The sequence below is a fragment of the Salmo salar genome, chromosome 23, assembly GCF_965601325.2.
Source record: "Salmo salar chromosome 23, fSalSal1, whole genome shotgun sequence".
NCBI classification, from domain to species: domain Eukaryota; kingdom Metazoa; phylum Chordata; class Actinopteri; order Salmoniformes; family Salmonidae; genus Salmo; species Salmo salar.
In genome coordinates this window covers 42,105,494-42,125,259 of record NC_138313.1, presented here as the reverse complement: position 1 = coordinate 42,125,259, position 19,766 = coordinate 42,105,494, and the positions used below count along the sequence as shown (strand labels likewise).

At 46.2% G+C, this 19,766-nt stretch overlaps 1 protein-coding gene across 1 annotated transcript in view; it reads left to right on the top strand.

Moving 5' to 3' along the window:
• The window catches only part of LOC106584619 (protein inscuteable homolog), a 60,279-nt gene that overhangs the window by 6,793 nt on the left and 33,720 nt on the right, over positions 1 to 19,766 (top strand). Inside the window, exons 2-5 of the mRNA XM_014170100.3 lie at positions 9,291 to 9,639; positions 11,715 to 11,767; positions 11,883 to 12,006; positions 15,182 to 15,295. Coding sequence (XP_014025575.1) covers positions 9,291 to 9,639; positions 11,715 to 11,767; positions 11,883 to 12,006; positions 15,182 to 15,295 — 640 coding nt within the window. The remainder of the gene's footprint in view (positions 1 to 9,290; positions 9,640 to 11,714; positions 11,768 to 11,882; positions 12,007 to 15,181; positions 15,296 to 19,766) is intronic.

Below are 19,766 nucleotides of genomic sequence, written 5' to 3'. Positions count from 1 at the left end.
ATGAGGGGTAAAGGATAGTTGAACTTAACGGTGGCTTTATTCAGTATTCGATAATCAATGCAGGGGCGCAGTCCCCCATCTTTCTTCTTAACAAAAAAGAAGCTTGAGGAGGCTGGTGACGTAGAGGGGCGGAAAAAGACCCTGCTGGAGGCTCTCCTGTATGGATGGATGTCTCCATGGCCTCGGTCTCCGCACAGGAGAGGGGATAGAAGTGTCCTCTCGGGAGGGCTACATCAGACAGAAGGTCAATGGCACGGTCCCAGGGGCGATGAGGAGGCAGGCGTGTAGCCTCGGTGGTCTGGACTTTCCACCGATGGGGTGTTGACAGACACCGCGAGACACCTCCTCTGGCACTCCTGCGACCAACCCAGCAGTCTCCTCTCGGACCAGAAAATAACAAGGGGAGACCTAAAACAACAGGGTGCGTGGGTGTGTCAATAATCAAAAAGGTGATCTGTTCTAAATTAGTGTAATTTCTGTAATTTGTTAGGTAGGCCCTTGCCTTTGTTGGTCTATTGCAGTAATATAGCCTGTTCAGAACTTTTGTCAAGGTTTAAACCATATTTCATTCCATTGTTCAAATTTAGTTCCAACTGAAATATAATAGCCTGCTCCTATATTCCCTATAAACAATGCCCTCTCAATCCCATTTTATGATTGACATTTTCTAGGTGGGGTGGTCCACTGTTTTTTAACTAGGCAAGTCAGTTACCAACAAATTCTTATTTTCAATGACAGCCTAAGAACAGTGGGTTACCTGCCTTGTTCAGGGGCAGAACAACAGATTTTTACCTTGTCAGCTTGGGGATTCGATCTTCCAACCTTTCAGTTACTAGTCCGACACTCTAGCCACTAGGCTGCCTGCCGCCCCTGCTTTGGGGAAGGTAGTGCATTTTCCCCCTGCTTTACAATTGCTCTTCTGTTCTTATTTTCCCTATAAACAACGGCTTGACTTACTTTTGCTATTACCCTAATAAAGTTTTGAACCTTTTGTTATGGTGTGGCTGTTATTAAGATTTAACTACTGCAAGCCTATGACATGAAGGCAGTGCTGTCACGACCGTCAAAGGGAGTAGACCAAGGTGCAGCGTGTTGAGTGCTCATCTTCTTTTATTATGAGAGAACACTTAAACAAAATTAACAAATGACAGCCAACAGTTCCGTAAGGTACATAGACTATACGGAAAACAACCACCCACAAAACCCAAAGGAAAACAGGCTGCCTAAGTATGGCTTCCAATCAGAGACAACGAAAGACACCTGCCTCTGACTGGAAACCATACTCGGCCAAACCTGGAAAACAAACCCCCCCCCGAAAGTGCAGACCCCGACTCCACCTCAAACAAAAAAAACCCACAAAAACAACCCCAAACCTAAAGGGAGGGAAGGGAGGGTGGCCACCGTCTACGACGGTTCCTGTGAAACACCCACCCTTCGCCAATCCTCCAGCCACGGAGGTGGCTCTGGCTCCGGCGTAGCCCCCATTCTGCGCTGCCGACCCCCGCTGGAGGCTCTGGACTGCAGACCGTTGCTAGAGGCCCCGGGCTGAGGGGTGTCGCTGGAGGCCCCGGGCTGAGGGGCCTCGCTGGAGGCCCCGGGCTGGGGAGCGTCGCTGGAGGCCCCGGGCTGGGGAGCGTCGCTGGAGGCCCCTGACTGGGGAGCGTCGCTGGAGGGTCTGGGCTGAGGACCGTCTCTGGTGGCTCTGGGCTGAGGAGCGTCACTGGAGGCCTCCTGCGTGGAGCTGGGACCGGTCTCCCCAGACTGGGGAGACTTACAGGAGACTGGGTGCGCAGAACAGGCACGGGGCACACTGGGCTGTGGAGGCGCACCGGAAGTCTGGAGCTCAGGGCTGGCACACCCCATCCTGGCTGAATGGTCACTGTAGCCCGGCACGGGCGGAGCGCTGGCACAGGGCGAACTGGGCTGTGCTGGAGAATGAGGGCTGCCGTGCGTAGAGCAGGCGCAGGGTAAGCTGGGCCGAGGAGACTCACTGGAGACCAGATACGTTGTGCCGGTGCACTTCTCCCTGGCTGCCGGCCAACTCTCGCACGGCAACACTGAAGAGCCCGTACTGACCGCACCGGACTGTGCGTGCGTATGGGCGATACAGTGCACATTTCCGCATAGCTCGGTGCTTTCCTCGTCACCCGCTCCCCACGGTAAGCACGGGGAGTTGGCTCAGGACTCCACCCTGACTCTGCCCAACTCCCTGTGTGCTCCCCCCCCCCACATTTTTGGGGGGGCTGCCTCTCGCACTTGCCTCTTGGCTTATACAGCGCCTCATAGTAACGCCGCTCTGCCTTCGCTGCCTCAAGTTCCTTCGGTCGGCGATACTCCCCAGCCTGCCTCCAGGGTCCTTTCCCGTCTAATATCTCCTCCCATGTCCACGACTCCAAGTACTTCTCCTGTTGCTCCCTTCCACGCTGCTTGGTCCTTCGGTGGTGGGTGGTTCTGTCACGACCGTCAAAGGGAGTAGACCAAGGTGCAGCGTGTTGAGTGCTCATCTTCTTTTATTATGAGAGAACACTTAAACAAAATAAACAAATGACAGCCAACAGTTCCGTAAGGTACATAGACTATACGGAAAACAACCACCCACAAAATCCAAAGGAAAACAGGCTGCCTAAGTATGGCTTCCAATCAGAGACAACGAAAGCCACCTGCCTCTGACTGGAAACCATACTCGGCCAAACCTGGAAAACAAAACATAGAAAATGAAAACTAGAACACATTCCCCTGGAAACAAACAACCCCCAAAACACACAAAACAACCCCCTTGCCACGCCCTGACCATTCTACTATGGCAAAATGACCCTTTTCACTGGTCAGGACGTGACAGTACCCCCCCCTCCCCAAAGTGCAGACCCCAACTCCACCTCAAACAAAAAAAACCCACAAAAACAACCCCAAACCTAAAGGGAGGGAAGGGAGGGTGGCCATCGTCTACGACGGTTCCTGTGCTACACCCACCCTTCGCCAATCCTCCAGCCATGGAGGTGGCTCTGGCTCCGGACGTAGCCCCCATTCTGCGCTGCCGATCCCCGCTGGAGGCTCTGGACTGCAGACCGTTGCTGGAGGCCCCGGGCTGAGGGGCATCACTGGAGGCCCCGGGCTGAGCGGCGTCGCTGGAGGCCCCGGGCTGAGGGGCATCGCTGGATGCTCCGGGCTTAGGGGCGTCGCTGGAGGCCCCGGGCTGAGGGGCGTCGCTGGAGGCCCCGGGCTGAGGGGCGTCGCTGGAGGCCCCGGGCTGAGGGGCGTCGCTGGAGGCCATGGGCTGAGGGGTGTCGCTGGAGGCCCCGGGCTGAGGGACGTCGCTGGATGCTCCGGGCTTAGGAGCGTCGCTGGAGGCTCCGGGCTGAGGAGCGTCGCTGGAGGCTCCTGGCTGAGGAGTGTCGCTGGAGGCTCCTGACTGGAGAGCGTCGCTGGAGGAAACAAACAAACCCCCAAACACAGAAAACAACCCCCCTGCCACACCCTGACCATTCTACTATGGCAAATTACCCTTTTCACTGGTCAGGACGTGACAAGTGCGCACCAGCACTCCGACTGACTCCAACTGACAGTTGAATTTGAGGTGAGGAAGAAAGTTTCGGGTCTACCAGAGTTACTCCTATAATCTAACAATATAACGCGTATTTTTATACAAAATATTCTGATTGAAAATGAACAAACTAACCTCCTTCTCCGAGTCTAGATCAGTATAGCAGACGCAGTAGCCATCTAACATAATGAAATGCATGTCGCTGGCATATCTCTATCTCTCCCTTGGGATAGGCCTAAGCGTCTCTTCCTTTACTGCATATAAACAGGAAACTTTGGGAAAAGGACGGGCAGACATTTTTTTATTATTCATCTGGAGCCTCCCAGCTTAACCGCTGCTATTGTGGCAAAGGCTGTTTTCCAACGTGGTGTAATGTTTTTCATGTGTATTTAATGTTCTGAACCCAATAGGAATACATCCTTTTCCTCTGCTGCTCCAAAGCCACAAGGACCTTCAAAATCTCAGCTCATTGAGCCCACATTTTTCGTCCGACTCTGTCCTTTTTTAATGTGGTTCTTCTGCGGTATCTGCAGAATATTTACACTGAACAAAAATATAAATGGAACATGCAACAATTGAAAATATTTTACTGTGTTACAGTTCATGTCAGGAAATCAGTCAAATGAAATAAATACATTTCATTCAATTTTCTAGCAACAGCTGTGGTGGACAGTCCTGCAGTCATCACAGCTTCCCTGTGGCTCAGTTGGTAGAGCATGGTGTTTGCAACGCCAGCATGGTGTGCGCCACGCCAGGGTTGTGGGTTTGATTCCCACGGGGGGGGGGGCCAGTATAAAGAAATGTATGCATTCACTACTGTAAGTCGCTCTGGATAAGAGCGTCTGCTAAATTACTAAAATGTAAATGATCATGCCAATTGCACGCTCCCTTAAACCTTGTGGCATTGTTGTGTAACAAAACTGCATATTTTAGAATGTCCTTTTATTGTCCCCAGCACAAGGTGTACTTGTGTAATGATCATGCTGTTTAATCAGCTTCTTGTTATGCCACACCTGTCAGGTGGATGGATTATCTTGGCAAAAGAGAAATACTCACTAACAAACATGGATGTAAACAAATTTGTGGACAACATTTGAGAGAAATAAGCTTTTTGTGCGTATGGAACATTTCTGGGATCTTTTATTTCAGCTCATGAAACATGGGACCAACACTTTACATGTTGAGTTAATAATTTTGTTCAGTATATATGTGGTGCCAGACGTTACATGGTGACATTCATGCAAACCAGACATTGACACACGCGGTACAATAGAGGTTCCTATTAGCAGAAGTGTGGACGAGTCACATGACTTTTTAAAATCTGATTCTACTGCTTGCATCAGTTACCTGATGTGGAATAGAGTTCCATGTAGTACTGGCTCTATATAGTACTGTGCACCTCCCATAGTCTGTGCTGTACTTGTGGACTGTGTAGAGACCTCTGGTGGCATGTCATGTTGGGCATGCACAGATGTCTGAGCTGTGTGCTAGTCGTTTAAACAGACAGCTTGGTGCTTCAACATGTCAATACCTCTCACAAATACAAGTAGTGATGAAGTCAATCTCTCCTCCACTTTGAGCCAGGAGAGACTGACATGCATATTATTATTGTTTGCTGTCCTCAGGGGTGGCAGGTAGCCTAGTGGTTAGCGCGTTGGACTAGTAACCAAAAGATTGAATCCCTGAGCTGACAAGGTAAAAATTTGTCAATCTCCCCCTGAACAAGATGAAATATCTTCACACTTAGAACATCCTCCAGGTGTCCATCATAACGGTCAATTTTGAAAGAAAGAAAAAAATAATTACACGGGGGCAATTTGGTAAATCTAATCCAGTCTGAATCGTCCTCTGGAAAAACAGACATGCTATGGTAATAATTACATAACCAACGTTTCAATAGTAATACAGTTGTATATTAATCCTGTGCGAATAGGGTTTAGTGATTTTTATATAGAATCATAGGGAGGATGAACCTTCATGAATCCTGCCCCTTTTCAAGTATCTCAGCCCATAGTTTTCCAGGCTCCGGAAACTGGCTGACACCGGGGCCCTATCTCTCCAGCTCTGTATTTCTGTCACTGTGTCTTCGAGTGTGTCTACTCTCCAACCACTGTGTAAATGGCTCTCCCTGCTCCCCCCAGATGACTTTCCCTGGTCCCCCCAGATGACTCTCCCTGCTCCCCCCAGATGACTTTCCCTGGTCCCCCCAGATGACTCTCCCTGCTCCCCCCAGATGACTCTCCCTGCTCCCCCCAGATGACTCTCCCTGCTCCCCCCAGATGACTTTCCCTGCTCCCCCCAGATGACTTTCCCTGGTCCCCCCAGATGACTCTCCCTGCTCCCCCCAGATGACTCTCCCTGCTCCCCCCAGATGACTCTCCCTGCTCCCCCCAGATGACTTTCCCTGGTCCCCCCAGATGACTTTCCCTGGTTCCTCCAGCCTCCAGAGGAGAGCGACACCTCATCTTCACAGCTCTCAGTCTGTAACACAGCTGCTGGCACATCCTTGGCCCCGAATGTAAATATTTGTTATCTCCCGCAAACTTGAGTGGACTATTTCATCCCTGTTTGGAAACAAACCTATTATAACGATGATTTGCTTCAGCGTTTTACTGGAGGTTTTATGTGTGTACATTTTTGTCATTCTGGAAACTTTATTCTGAAATGATTTGGACTTATACTGTGCCTTTGTGCCATCATGGGTTTTTAAGCAAATACACTGTTCATTGATCACATTTCCTGACTGAACCTTAGAATAACTTCAGATCACATGATGATAATCACAAATTGTAGCAGGAATTATATATAGTCATTTCTTTCAGCAAACTTCAGGATGATCATTGCCAGCATTAGATATTAACATGGCATGAGTATTGCACTACACATCCAAACGTGGAGTTTTTCCTGTTTTATTTTTTGTTTTGTTTTTATACAAAAATGAGTCATGTTCACCTGGTGAAATGTTGTTAGGGTATCTGCAAGGCTTGTGATACAAATGGTGGGCAATTAAATCCCCTGACCCTTCCAATCTCCCGTCACCTGTGACACATGACTAATTAGTGCCCACCATTCAGAGGGGGGTCCAGGTGGGGTGCTGCTCACCTGATTGCTGGGGTGACCTGCTGGGTTGCAGTTTTCAGCAGCCATGGCTGTGTCGTGTCTGCATCATGAAGACGGGTGCACCATCAAACCATTAGCAGGTGGGCACACAAATACACACAGCTCTACGGGGCTAATTAGCTGGGTCACTATTGGCATCCACAGCTCTATCTGGACCATCAAAGGAAACCTTTTATTGTTTTACTTTTGCATGCCCGAGAGACAAGGTGCAGCAGAAATGAAAAGTTCACATGAGGAAAAAAGGCCCAGCTTTGAGTTGAGCGAGTGAGAGCTGCTTGATTTCCCTCAAGAGCTGCTCCTATTTTCGTCATGTCTCTCCCAATGGAGGAAATCAATCACATGGTACTTATTGAGAGTGTGACCTTTGACCTTGAGAGTACCACCCCTGTTCATTAGGAAACAATTGAGAGCATCTCTCCTCTCCAAATTGAGGGGGTTTGGGGGATAGGTATTTGAACTGGTGATCCTCCTTATTATGGATGACGTCTGAAATCTCTGCTTACAGCTTACTTACCATAACGCATCCCCACGTCATCCCACCTCTGCACCGAGGAGAAGAGTGGCTGGGTAGTGGAGATGTCGATTCTCGAAGTGCGGGAATAGAGTTCTGATTTTATTTTGTTGACATGGCTTGGTTTATATATATGTGTTTGTGTGTGTGTGTGTGTGCGTGCGTGCGTGCGTCTGTGCGTGCGTGCGTGTGAGAGAGCGAGAGTGAGAAAGGGAGAGAGAAAGGGAGAGAGAAAGAGAGAGAAAGAGAAAGAACAGGAGATAGAACAGGAGAGAGAAAGAGAGAGAGAATGGGAGCGAGAGACGAAGAGAGAACGGGATAATGCCTATAGTTGTGTATAGTTGTTTTAACCATTAACTATATCAAACAGTACATATTCTAATAGCCATATTCCAAAGGGGATATATTCAGTTATGTCTCTTTGGATGATTTTCATTTCAGTCCTCCTAAGACAATAGTCTGGGGAAATCAGATATCACCCCACTTGTGACCTCATAAAACCAATGGATTATTTTCTTTAGTAAACAGATCCTCAATACTGGCTTATGTTGAAAATACTCTTGATTGGAATTGTGCCTTCTTAATGGCACAATGATGTTTACATAGGTCTGTGTTAAAAGCTGAAACTCGATACGTGTTCCTAAGGGTCAATAAAAATCATGGCCAAAGAATAGAGCATCATTACCATGCTCCCTACTGCAATTCAGCTCTGAATTAGGCTTTGACTATAGAAACTGGATTTCTGTTTGTTTATAGGTCACAAATAATGAAGCTTCCTTTTATGACCAAATGAGAATGGGGTATTATTAAAGATCTCTGTCAACACAAGAGGCAGATATTCCATCTGATGCAATATCCAGTTTTACCCGTTGACTCTGCATTTTCCATGGATGCCAGATAGCCTGAGTTTTGTGTAGAATATAGATTGGTGAACCTCCACCCCCTTGTTAACTCAAAGCAGAGGAGGGCGTTGTAGCGATCAACCTCTCAGCCTCCTTAACGCTGGGTTGATTTCACTCATCCATGAAAAACTGCCAGGAAGCCTCCAGTAAGCCAATATTCATTAGGTTCAATAAACCTGAAGAGAAAGAAGTGTTTGGTCTGTTCGACCCAGTGGATAATGCAGTCTCTCCAACATGGTGAAACGATAGGTTTTGACTAACGATTCCTAACACCACCAGTTATTGGTGGGTAATTGACCTCACTCCCACACTATTGATTTTGAGATGCCTGGGTAATTCATTTCAAAACTGGACTGCTGTTGGGGAAAGCAACTAAAGGATAGTGCAGCAATGATGAGATCTCATTTCATGGGCAGTGAACTAGACGTTGTGTATGGATATCTAAGAGTCAACTTGGTCTCATAATAGAACCTTAAAGAAATTCAGATTCGCAACAGCCTAGTTTACAGTAAATGCAAGCGAGTGTTAGGATAAGGTTAGGTTTAGGCATGCTAGCGAGTGTTAGGATAAGGTTAGGTTTAGGCATGCTAGTGCGTGTTAGTATAAGGTTAGGTTTAGGCATGCTAGCGAGTGTTAGGATAAGGTTAGGTTTAGGCATGCTAGCGAGTGTTAGGATAAGGTTAGGTTTAGGCATGCTAGCGAGTGTTAGGATAAGGTTAGGTTTAGGCATGCTAGCGAGTGTTAGGATAAGGTTAGGTTTAGGCATGCTAGCGAGTGTTAGGATAAGGTTAGGTTTAGGCATGCTAGCGAGTGTTAGGATGAGGTTAGGTTTAGGCATGCTAGCGAGTGTTAGGATAAGGTTAGGTTTAGGCATGCTAGCGAGTGTTAGAATAAGGTTAGGTTTAGGCATGCTAGCGAGTGTTAGTATAAGGTTAGGTTTAGGCATGCTAGCGAATGGTTAATGCAATGGTTAGGCTAAAAGTTAGAAAACAAAAACACCTGGATTCAAACAGCATCGGCCCGTAGGAGGATATTCCAGTATGCTTGTTTCATTAGAGTAACGATATTGGGACAAGTTACAAATATGTCTCAGTGCTGCCATCTCTGTCATGGCCACCCAAAGTACATGCTCTAAACTCATCTTGCCTGTGTGTGTGCTGTATCGTGTGTATGTATATATGTGTATCTGTACGCACGTGTGTGTGTGTATGAGCAGCAGGATGCACTCACTCCAGGTGGACTCGGTGCAGCGCTGGATGGAGGACCTGCGTCACATGACGGAGGTGGAGTGCATGTGTGTTCTGCAGGCCAAGGCCATTGGCGTGGAGGAGGATGCCCAGGGTGAGCTCATCGTGGCCACGCATGACCATGTGGCCCGCGACAACCTGCAGACGCTGCTGCGGCGGGCGCTGGTTGTCAGCACGGAGCTGGGCAAGATGTTCCAGCGGCTGGAGAAGGGCCGCTGGCAGCGGGTCCACAGCACGGCCGTCCGGGCCAACTGCCACGTGCGCTCGCTGGTGCACGAGTATAGAGCCGCCCGTAATACCCCCTCAGAGATGCAGAAGGTGAGGATGGAGGGAGAAGTGGACTGGTCTGGGTAGGAGGGAGGAGGATGGAGGGAGAAGTGGACTGGTCTGGGTAGGAGGGAGGGAGGGAGGGAGGGGGGAGGGAGGAGGGAGGGAGGGAGGGAGGGAGGAGGGAGGGAGGGAGGGAGGGAGGGAGGGAGGGAGGGAGGAGAAGTGGACTGGTCTGGGTAGGAGGGAGGGAGGAGGATGGAGGGAGAAGTGGACTGGTCTGGGTAGGAGGGAGGGAGGGAGGGAGGGAGGGAGAAGTGGACTGGTCTGGGTAGGAGGAGGGAGGGAGGGAGGGAGGAGGGAGAAGTGGACTGGTCTGGGTAGGAGGGAGGGAGGGAGGGAGGAGGGAGAAGTGGACTGGTCTGGGTAGGAGGGAGGGAGGAGGATGGAGGGAGAAGTGGACTGGTCTGGGTAGGAGGGAGGGAGGGAGGGAGGGAGAAGTGGACTGGTCTGGGTAGGAGGGAGGGAGGGAGGGAGGGAGGGAGGGAGGGAGGGAGGGAGGGAGGGAGGGAGGGAGGGAGGGAGGGAGGGAGGGAGGGAGGGAGGGAGGGAGGGAGGGAGGAGTGGACTGAAAATGTACCACGTTTCAATACCGGGAATAATTCAGATATTATCCAGAGAGTCCAGGGAAATACTGCAAAATTGGAAGTCCCCATTTAAAGCGGTTCAAAACCAAGATATGGTCACTATGCCAGGGTTCTCCCCAAATAAGAGGGTCTGTGCGACCCTTGTCAGCTTGGCTGCGCAACTATGTAAAGATTTCAGAGCAAATTAAACTGATATTTAGTAATAATGGGGTAATTATCTTTGATCGCTAATTACATTGTTGTGAATTGTGAAACAGGCCGTTCATAAATTCAAAGCATTATCATGTTCCTCAATTAATTCAGCACATTTCAGCAGTAGGCTATCTCAATAGAGAGTGTGCTCAGGACGCACCCCGAGTAGGCTGTAGCATTGTCAAATCGTAGAAACTTTTTAACTCCCGAGTGGCGCAGTGGTCTAAGGCACTACATCTCAGTGCTAGACGTGTCACTACAGACCTTGGTTTGATCCCGGGCTGTATCATAACTGGCCGTGATCGGGAGTCACATATGGTGCCGCACAATAGGCCCAGCGTCGTCCGGGTTCGGGGAGGGTTTGGTCGGGGTAGTCCATCATAATAATTTGTTCTTAACTGACTTGCCTAGTTAAATAATTAAAAAAAACAGCAAACAAAAGTCAAATGACTAAAGTTGCTATGAATGCTAATGACAGAATATCTCCTATATTTGGCTAGATGGAGTTGATGATAATACAAATAGCAGCGCAGCTCATGAATAACGGGGAGATGAAGAGAGGATATGATTTAAATATCAATGCATCTTAACGGGTACCAACTCTAATATCTGCTCTCATAAAGTTTATTGATCACACATTCTCTAGCGAAGCTCTCATATGGGCAGCAATACGAGACAGCGCAGAGTAGTGAGGGAAATGTTTTAGCTGTATTTTGACATGCATAGGCAAAAGACGTGGTTTGATAATGTAACCTATGGATTACAGAATAAAGTTAGGAATTTGTATGTGCGATAGGAGTCAGGATTTGGGTTGTTTAGCTTCTTCTCTGCTGTACATTTGAACATTGGACGCATGTAAATTTTCCCTATTACAGATCACATAAGCTATTCATGCCAAGAGCAAAATTCTGACTAAAATAATCTGAAAATGAGTCTCTGAGAGCCCCCTGTCTGGTTCCATCTTGGACGGGCTGTTGAAGACATTATCTGCCTCTGATGAGCCTCTCCCTCCAGTAGTTCGTGCAGGTTTCCCGTCAAGTGGAATCACAGTAGCGCCGTATGATACGGAGTACTCACTTTATCCACTTTAAAATGATGCTGTGGAAGTTCTGCTTCTGTTACATCCCAGAGGACATTTTGTGCGGTTCTCTGTGTGTGCATAAAGGGATGACCACTAATTGGAGAATTACATTGTTTTCTGCTTTGTGTGGGTGTTCTACTTTCTGTGTGTGTCTAATGTTTGTCTCATTGTACCCTGAAATGTGTGTTCCTCCTCTTTGAGTGCAGTATGAGAAGTCTTTGCTTGAGAAGTGCATGGAGCTGACCACCATAACAGAGAAGTAAAACATTCATACAAAAACTTTTAATGACCTCTGAATATTGTCGTACACATTTGAATACAGTAGCTCACTAAGTGTTTATGTTCAAGGTTTATCCAAACCCTCTCTTCAACAGATGCCTTCATACTGAGGACGAATTCTTCCTGAAGTCCATGAGGGAGGCCATTAATGAGATTCTCACCGATGTCAGTGATTCATTCAGCCACATGATTGACATGGCCCTGGCCAATGAGATCCAGGTATGAGGCTTTGACCACACCCATAACTCTCTTTTTTAGTTATAATTAGGCCTTCAACACAAATCAAATCAAATTCAAATTTTAATGGTCACATCACATGGTTAGCAGATGTTAATGCGAGTGTAGCGAAATGCTTGTGCTTCTAGTTCAAAACGTGCAGTAATATCTAACAAGTAATCAACAATTTCACAACAACTACCTTACAAGTGTAAAGGAATGAATAAGAATATGTACATATAAATATATGGATGAGCGATGGCCGAACGGCATAGGCAAGATGCAGTAGATGGTATAGAGTACAGTATATACACATGAGATGAGTAATGTAGGGTATGTAAACATTATATAAAGTGGCATTGTTTAAATTGACTAGTGATACATTTATTACATCCAATTCTTAATTATTAAAGTGGCTAGAGATTTGAGTCAGTATGTTGGCAGCAGCCACTCAATGTTAGTGATGGCTGTTTAACAGTCTGATGGCCTTGAGATAGAAGCTGTTTAATAGTCTCTCAGTCCCAGCTTTGATGCACCTGTACTGACCTCGCCTTCTGGATGATAGCGGGGTGAACAGGCAGTGGCTCGGGTGGTTGTTGTCCTTGATGTTCTTTTTGGCCTTCCTGTGACGTCGGGTGGTGTAGGTGTCATGGAGGGCAGGTAGTTTGCACCCGGTGATGCGTTGTGCAGACCTCACTACCCTCTGGAGAGCCTTACGGTTGTGGGTGGAGCAGTTGCTGTACCAGGCAGTGATACAGCCCGACAGGATGCTCTCGATTTTGCATCTGTAAAAGTTTGTGAGTGTTTTTGGTGACAAGCCAAATTTCTTCAGCCTCCTGAGGCTGCTCCCTCTGCTGTTTCCTGAAGTCCACGATCATCTCCTTTGTTTTGTTGACATTGAGTGTGAGGTTATTTTCCTGACACCACACTCCGAGGGCCCTCACCTCCTCCCTGTAGGCCGTCTCGTCGTTGTTGGTAATCAGGCCTACCTCTGTAGTGTCGTCTGCAAGCTAGATGATTGAGTTGGAGGCGTGCATGGTCATGCTGCGTGGTATTTTGGTATTTTGTGTTCAAGAACTTTAAGTGGAGCCAATGCTTTTTCATTGCCAAAAGTATGAAAACAAAATAGTTGAGTTGTACTTTTGACAGACAAAAACGGACGGTGATGTCATATACGATTTCATCCGTGTTCATGCATCTGAGTGTGGCCGTAGCCTTATTCCTTCTTGATGTGTTTGATACACACACACACACACACACACACACACACACACACACACACATGAAAACCAATAGAGATTTCATTGTACTTTCTACTCGATTTAGACTTTCTACTCGATTCACTCCAGTGTTAATTTGCTAAATTGTAATTACTTCGCTACTATGGCCTATTTATTGCCTTTCCACCTCATGCTATTTGCATACACTGTATAAAGACTTTTTTTTTATTGTGTTATTGATTGTACGCTTGTTTATTCCATGTGTAACTCCGTGTTATTTGTCGCACTGCTTTGCTTCATCTTGGCCAGGTTGTAGTTGTAAATGAGAACTTGTTCTCAACTAGCTTACCTGGTTAAATAAAGGTGAAATATTATTTTTTTTAAATGATATTAAATGATCACAACAGTATGAACTGCAGTATGAACTGCAGTGGTGTAAAGTACATAAGAGTGCGTTCGTAAATTCAATCTGGAGTGCGCTCAGAATGCCCTCTGGGCGTTTGTAAATTCAGGGCGTTGTCAGATTGTCCGTTCGTAAATTCAGGTGTAGGGTTGATCCGAGGGTTCTGGCCACACAACGGCAGTCAAGCACCCAAGCTAACTGGCTAACGTTGGCTAGCTTGCTAGCTATTTCCAGAAAGAAATGAGAGAACACCTCCCTCTGACCATTTTATTCGCCTTAGCAGAGCTGGTTAGGCTGTTTTCATGTTATCAAGGGTGTTGGTGCCTGTAACTGTGCTGCTGGAAACAATTTAATTACGTTTTTTTTGTCAACGTTTAGTGACACCGGCCCTATTCAACGGGTGTTGAGCGTTCGTAAATTCGTCAGTTATTCTGCGCTCTGGCACACTCAGACGAGAGTGCTCTGAAATCGGAGTAGATCGCCAGAGTGAATTTACGAACGCACCCTAAGTAAAAATACTTTCAAGTACTTTACTTTACTATTTATATTTTGGACAACTTTAACTTACTCCAATGCATTCCTAATGAAAATAATTTACTTTTTACTCCATACATTTTCCCTGACACCCAAAAGTACATTTTGAATGCTTAGCAGGACAGGAAAATGGTCAAATTTGCGCACTTATCAAGAGAACATCCTTGGTCTTCCCTACCGCCTCTGATCTGGCGGAATCACTAAACACAAATGCTTAGTTTGTAAATTATATCTGCGTGTTGGAGTGTTCCCCTGGCAATCGGTACATTTTAAAAACAAGAAAATAGTGCGGTCTGGTTTGCTTAATATAAGGAATTTGAAATTATATATACTTTTACTTTTGATACTTAAGTATATTTTAGCAATTAAATTGACTTTTAATACTTAACTATATTTAAAACCAAATGCTTTTAGACTTTTACTTAAGTAGTACTTTACTGGGTGACTTTCACTTTTACTTGAGTAATTTTCTATTAACATTTTTTACATTTTACATTTTAGTCATCTTATCCAGAGTGGTCATTAGAATGCGTACATTTCATTTCATACATATATTTTTTTAATTTTAAATTTTTAAAATTTTTAAATGTGTAATTTTTTCTCTGTGCGGCCCCCCGTGGGAATCGAACCCACAACCCTGGCGTTGCAAACACCATGCTCCTCCACTGATGAACTAGTATTAACGAATTGCATGTTGAGTTCAATAGAAAATTTAACCCTTATTCAGATAATTCATTTACGCTCAGTTTAAATATCCATAATAGAATCATTAATTAGTTCTAATATTGATCTTCTACATCGTATAAATTCAGAACTTCCTCCTTTCATTGAAATTTCACTTTGCTGTTTCCCTTTTGGAAAAGAGATGTCTCAATGGTATGTCAGTGGTTTTGTGTGTGTGTGTGTGTGTGTGTGTGTGTGTGTGTGTGTGTGTGTGTGTGTGTGTGTGTGTGTGTGTGTGTGTGTGTGTGTGTGTGTGTGTGTGTGTGTGTGTGTGTGTGTGTGTGCCGGTCCTCTCCAGATCCTGATCAGGCAGATTGAGTCATCAGACAGTGTGTACACCATAGGCAGTAACATCAGCAACCTGCTCTCCCTCACCCAGGACGGCCCGCAGCTCTGCAGAATCATCGCTAAGGTGAGACACACCCCCTCAGACAGACACACCCCTCTGTCTGCATATACGTAGGATGACGGTCATCTGAGGGGATGATGTTCTGGGCCGTGTTCATTAAGGAACACAACTGATATATTTTCTTTACATATCATGCAACGGTAGTGCCTAATGAACATGACCCTGCTACAATCCCCATGTTCACACAGTTCCATCTCTCTTGGCCATCCACTTCCCCATCCCTCCACATGAACCATTGGCCCAATCCCAAACAGATCCATGGGCCCTTGTAAATCCCTGCTCACTCTTCCCTGCAGACCGTAAAGGAGCTAAGGATCGGTTTGTGATTGGGCAATCAGTCCTGCCACCTACCACCCACCTACCATACTATACATATACAGTATATCTCTACAGCTACATAGTCATATGCTCCAAGAGATAAGAGGGGACAGGCCAGACACTACATCCCTGTGGTCATTAGAGGGGACAGGCCAGACACTACATCCCTGTGGTCATTAGAGGGGACAGGCCAGACACTACATCCCTGTGGTCATTAGAGGGGACAGGCCAGAAACTACATCCCTGTGGTCATTAGAGGGGACAGGCCAGACACTACATCCCTGTGGTCATTAGAGGGGACAGGCCAGACACTACATCCCTGTGGTCATTAGAGGGGACAGGCCAGACACTACATCCCTGTGGTCATTAGAGGGGACAGGCCAGACACTACATCCCTGTGGTCATTAGAGGGGACAGGCCAGACACTACATCCCTGTGGTCATTAGAGGGGACAGGCCAGACACTACATCCCTGTGGTCATTAGAGGGGACAGGCCAGACACTACATCCCTGTGGTCATTAGAGGGGACAGGCCAGACACTACATCCCTGTGGTCATTAGAGGGGACAGGCCAGACACTACATTCCTGTGGTCATTAGAGGGGACAGGCCAGACACTACATCCCTGTGGCCATTAGAGGGGACAGGCCAGACACTACATCCCTGTGGTCATTAGAGGGGACAGGCCGGACACTACATCCCTGTGGTCATTAGAGGGGACAGGCCAGACACTACATCCCTGTGGTCATTAGAGGGGACAGGCCGGACACTACATCCCTGTGGCCATTAGAGGGGACAGGCCAGACACAACGTCCCTGTGGTCTTTAGACAACCAGATGCTTCCAGGATGCTCTTGATGAGACTCTTCCGGGTGGGAGACTCAGCCCATCAACTTAACACAAGTGCACACACACACACACACACCACACACACACACACACACACACACACACACACACACACACACACACACACACACACACACACACACATACAAACACACATAAACACACATGCATAAATGCATACACATTACACACAAAAGCGTAGCTTCCTTGTTGCCAGATGAGATCAGTAGTGTCAGTTCCCATTAGGAATGGGCATTGATCACACAGACTGCCTGCCTCTGTTTAATCTATCACTCCCCTCTACCTTCTCTCATACAGCATCTCTGTCTCTCTCTCTGACTCTGTTTCTCTCTATTGTGAGAGGGGGGTTGGATAAGAAATAATTCCTGGACCTCCCGAGTGGCGCAGCGGTCTAAGGCACTGCATCGCAATGCTTGAGGCGTCACTACAGATCCGGGTTCGATCCCAGGCTGTATCACAATCGGGCATGACTGGGAGTCCCACAGGGCGGCACACAATTGGCCCAGCTTTAGGGGAGGGTTTGTCCGGGGGGGCTTTACTTGGCTCATCGCGCTCTAGCAACTCCTTGTGGCGGCTTCAGTCGTCAGTTGGACGATGTTTCCTCTGACACATGGCTGCGTCTGGCTTCCGGGTTAAGAAGCACATGTTTCGGAGGACGCATGACTCGACCTTCGCCTCTCCCGAGCCTGTTGGGGAGTTGCAGCGATGAGACAAGATCGTAATTCGATTGCAATTGGATTCGCATACCGCCCCAACAGATTCACAGATGACGCAATCACACTCCACACTGCCATTTCCCACCTGGACAAAAGGAACACCTAAGTGACTATGCTGTTCATTGACTAAAGTTCAGCGTTCAACACCATAGTGCCCTCAAAGCTCATCACTAAGCTATAGACTCTGGGACTAAACATCTCCCACTGCAACTGGATCCTGGACTTCCGGACGGGCCGCCCCCAGGTGGTAAGAGTGGGCAACAACACTTATGCCACGTTGATTCTCAACATGGGGGCCCCTCAGGGGTGCGTGCTTAGTCCCCTCTGTTCACTCACGATTGCGTGGCCAAGCACGACTCCAACACCATCATTAAGTTTGCTGACGACACAACAGTGGTAGGCCTGATCACCGACAACAATGAGACAGTCTATAGGGAGGAGGTCAGTGACCTGGCAGTGTGGTGCGCCTTGAGGTTGGATGCCAAGCAGTTGTCTTAACAAGTGGTGATACAGCCAGTCCAGATGCTCTCAATGGGGCTGAGCTCCCTGCCATCCAGGATCTCTATACCAGGCGGTGTTAGAAGAAGGCCCTAAAAATTGTCAAATTTTCCAGCCACCCAAGTCATAGACTGTTCTCTCTGCTACTGCACGGAAAGCGGTACCGATGCACCAAATCTGGAACCAACAGGACCCTGAACAGCTTCTACCCTCAAGCCATAAATTGCTAAATAGTTCATTAAATAGTTAACCAAATAGCTACCAGGACTATCTGCATTGACCCTTTTTGCACAAACTTTCTTAACTCATCACATACCTTGCTGTTACTGTTTACTATCTAATTATTTTATTTACCTTTATTTCAACAGGGAAATCATATTGAGACTAAAGTGTCTTTTACAAATGAGCCCTGTACAATACAAAAAAGAAGCATGTACAACAGGCATGTATAGATACACATAAACAAAGACAATATACACATTAAAAACACATATAGATACACATAAATAAAGACAATATACACATTAAATACACATATAGATACACATAAATAAAGACAATATACACATTAAATGCACATATAGATACACATAAATAAAGATAATTTACACATTAAATACACATATAGATACACATAAATAAAGACAATATACACATTAAATACATATATATATAGATACAAAACACAGTCAATTAAAACAAACACATACTCCATTATTATAAAAATCATCTGTCAGTTGTCTGAATTTACCGAGGGACTTTAAAGCATCCAATGTAATCGTCTTTTGGAGATGATTCCGAACATAGGGTGCAAGGAAATGAATGGCCAATTTAGAGAAATATGTGTGCATATAACATAGTTATATGTACATATGTGCCTCAATAACCTTGTACCCCTGCACATTGACTCAGTACTGGTACCCCTTGTATATAGCCAAGTTATTACCTTGTACCCCTGCACATCGACTCAGTACTGGTACCCCTTGTATATAGCCAAGTTATCATTGACTCAGTACTGGTACTCCTTGTATGAAGCCAAGTTATTGTTACATATTGTGCATCTATTATTACTTTTAATATTACATGTTTTACTTTTGTAATATTTTTCTATATTCTTTCTATCTGCATCGTTCGGAAGGGACCATATGTAAACATTTCACTGTTAGTCCACACCTGTTGTTTACGAAGTGTGTGACGAATAACATTTGATTTAATATAAAGCATAGGTAAACCTCCTTCCTACCTTTGTCATCACTATTTTACTGTAACAGTACCAGTTACCAGTCTCCTCAAAACATATATTATTTATTTCAAGGGACTTCCTGGTCAAATAAAAGTTCAATTAAATAAAATAAAAATAGCTAACCTGAGAAGGCTAACAACACCTGCGTCACAGAAAAATAATGAAAGCATTACAGGACTCCAGGAGATTGAAAATAACAACTTGTTTTGGGGCTGTGACGCTCTTTAGAATGGTTGGTCAATGTAATGAAGAATACTGCTCAGGGATTGGCTAAAATGGATGGTGCTTTTGGTCTTCTAGGGACTGTATTGCGTGGGCAGATCAGGGAAGAGCGGTTAGGGTGTAGGGGGCAGGACGATTAGCCACTCCAGGCTTGGCTATGGCCCTATCTGTGCATGAGACGTACCAGCACCTCCTATAATGGGTCTTATTAGAATAATGGCGGTAGTTACAGGACCTTTTCTTGCAGGTCATTCTATCAATCTCCATGGTGAATAGAATTCTGTCAGCTATCTCCATGGTGAATAGAATTCTGTCAGCAATCTCCATGGTGAATAGAATTCTGTCAGCAATCTCCATGTTGAATAGAATTCTGTCAGCAATCTCCATGGTGAATAGAATTCTGTCAGCAATCTCCATGTTGAATAGAATTCTGTCAGCAATCTCCATGGTGAATAGAATTCTGTCAGCAATCTCCATGGTAAATATAATTCTGTCAGCAATCTCCATGGTGAATAGAATTCTGTCAGCAATCTCCATGGTAAATATAATTCTGTCAGCAATCTCCATGGTGAATAGAATTCTGTCAGCAATCTCCATGTTGAATAGAATT